At 40.7% G+C, this 1,964-nt stretch overlaps 1 protein-coding gene across 1 annotated transcript; it reads right to left on the minus strand.

Annotated features, from left to right (window-relative positions):
* Positions 1-217: 217 nt before the first annotated feature.
* LOC112703411 (3-oxo-Delta(4,5)-steroid 5-beta-reductase) lies at positions 218-1,564 on the minus strand. Its single transcript, XM_025754849.3, has one exon. The coding sequence runs from the start codon at positions 1,493-1,495 to the stop codon at positions 368-370; it is 1,128 nt and encodes a 375-aa protein (XP_025610634.1). The 5' UTR covers positions 1,496-1,564; the 3' UTR covers positions 218-367.
* Positions 1,565-1,964: the final 400 nt, after the last annotated feature.

The raw sequence follows: 1,964 nt of genomic DNA on the forward strand, positions 1-1,964 counted from the left end.
CAATTAGTATTCTTATTTATTCATATACTAATTACGATAATGTCTAAAAAATTAACTTCTAGTTACTAGTTAGCAAGTTTATCAATTTGCCGAATATGGTTTTCTTCCCAGGAGTAGCTCATGTTAGCTAACTTTGGCCTATCTTGATGATGATATATGAACTGGACACCATTCTATAATGACAGGACAATTTTTAAAAAATAAATAAAATAAGAAGTTTCTAACATCAACTGGCCATGCTTTCAATAGTTGATTAAAGTTCATCACATAGTTGTATTTTAATTGCTGGAATAAAGGGAATCCCCTAGCTTGTTGCACTTTATTTTCACCATAACAATAGAATAATAAGATATCTATATTACTATAGCTAGGGTATGATCTTCATGAAACGCAGTTTGTGAACCCAGAATGTGACCCTTTTGAAGGTGTTGGCGTGGCCAAAGAAACCATATTCCTTACTCTTATTCATGCTAGACACATGTTGAAAATCAAAATGTAAGACGACTTTCAAGGCTTCAAAATATGCAAACTCCTTTAGCTTAGTCTTCACAAGTCCATACTTTTCCACAATCTCATCCCAAATCTCGTCTTTGTCTCTCATAAACTCCACCAAATCAACCCTATCTTCATCATTCTCATCAAACCCAACAAACTCAACATCAAACACCTCACTCAGCAGTTTCCACATTCTCTTCCACGTAAACAAGTCATCATTCGTGCAATTGAACGCTTGATTCTTGGCCTTGTCCGTAACCGCTGCCCACACGTGCTGCTGCGCTAACACCTCCGAGTCTGTCATGTCGCAAAAATGGTCCCACGTGTACCGTGTTCCCGGGTAACGAAACGGCAACCTAAGGTGGCGGCAAACCGCGGCATAAGCCCCAAGCATAACCAGCGTGTTGATTGCACTCCTTGAAGACGCGCCGATTATGATGGAGGAGCGGTGAACGGAGTACGTCAGAGAAGGCGCGTGGGACGCAAGGAGATCCTCCTGAGCGTAGTAGAAGTTCGGGTATGGTAGCCGGGGCATGTCCTCGTGAAACGGGGGATCATGGCTCAAGAGTTGAGTGGACCGGGCCGGGTCAAAAATTGGGCCCATGTAGTGTTTTGTCCCGGTTTGGAGGGTTACGTGGGTGAGGCGGGAAGAAGGGGAAGATTTGAGTGTGGTGAGAACGTTGTGGAGCATGGCTTTGTTGGTGGCAATGTTGGCTTCTTCGTCTTCCTGAAACTGAAGAGCCACCCAGAAGAGGTGTGTGACCTCGTGGGCTATGGGGGAGAGGCTGGCTTGTGTGGTGGCGGCATCGACGGCGTCGAAGCTGATGAAATCATCCAAGATGGAAGCAGGAAACCAGGTGGCGGGAGGGGGACGGCGGGCTGCTCCGTAAACCTTCCATGGGCCTCCCTTGCAGTCGGGCTTCTTCAAGGCTTGGGCTATGTTAAACCCAACCATACCTGTGACTCCAACTATAAGCGCTACATAATGTTGGTTCTCCATTCTCTGAATACAAAGGAAGTGAATTATTGATGTTTAATTGTTTACTAGTATTAGTATATCTGAAGCTGATATGCTGAAATTACTCTCTCTCACTCTCTATATATAAACCAAGTTAGGTTGGTCGAATAGTCAGTTCATTCTTCTGCTTAAGTAAGTGTTGAGTTTCGAATCTCGCCTTGTTTTTGCAATAATTTATTGGCTAACAACAAATCCTTAAATAGAGTTCAGATCCACGACAGATTAATTCTTAACTTATCGGATTGGATTGGAAGATACCGTAAGCAACAAAAAAAAATTGTACATTGAATATCTTTAAAGTTATAAGACAAAGATACACATATTTTTCATTAAATTATTAGAGCAAATAATTTTTCTTTTTATGGTTATAATATTTATTAATAATTTTTAATAGATATTTTTTTTAATTAAGAGTAAAATTCGAATACATAAAAATAAAAATATGAAGATT

Source organism: Arachis hypogaea, chromosome 1, assembly GCF_003086295.3.
Source record: "Arachis hypogaea cultivar Tifrunner chromosome 1, arahy.Tifrunner.gnm2.J5K5, whole genome shotgun sequence".
NCBI lineage: Eukaryota > Viridiplantae > Streptophyta > Magnoliopsida > Fabales > Fabaceae > Arachis > Arachis hypogaea.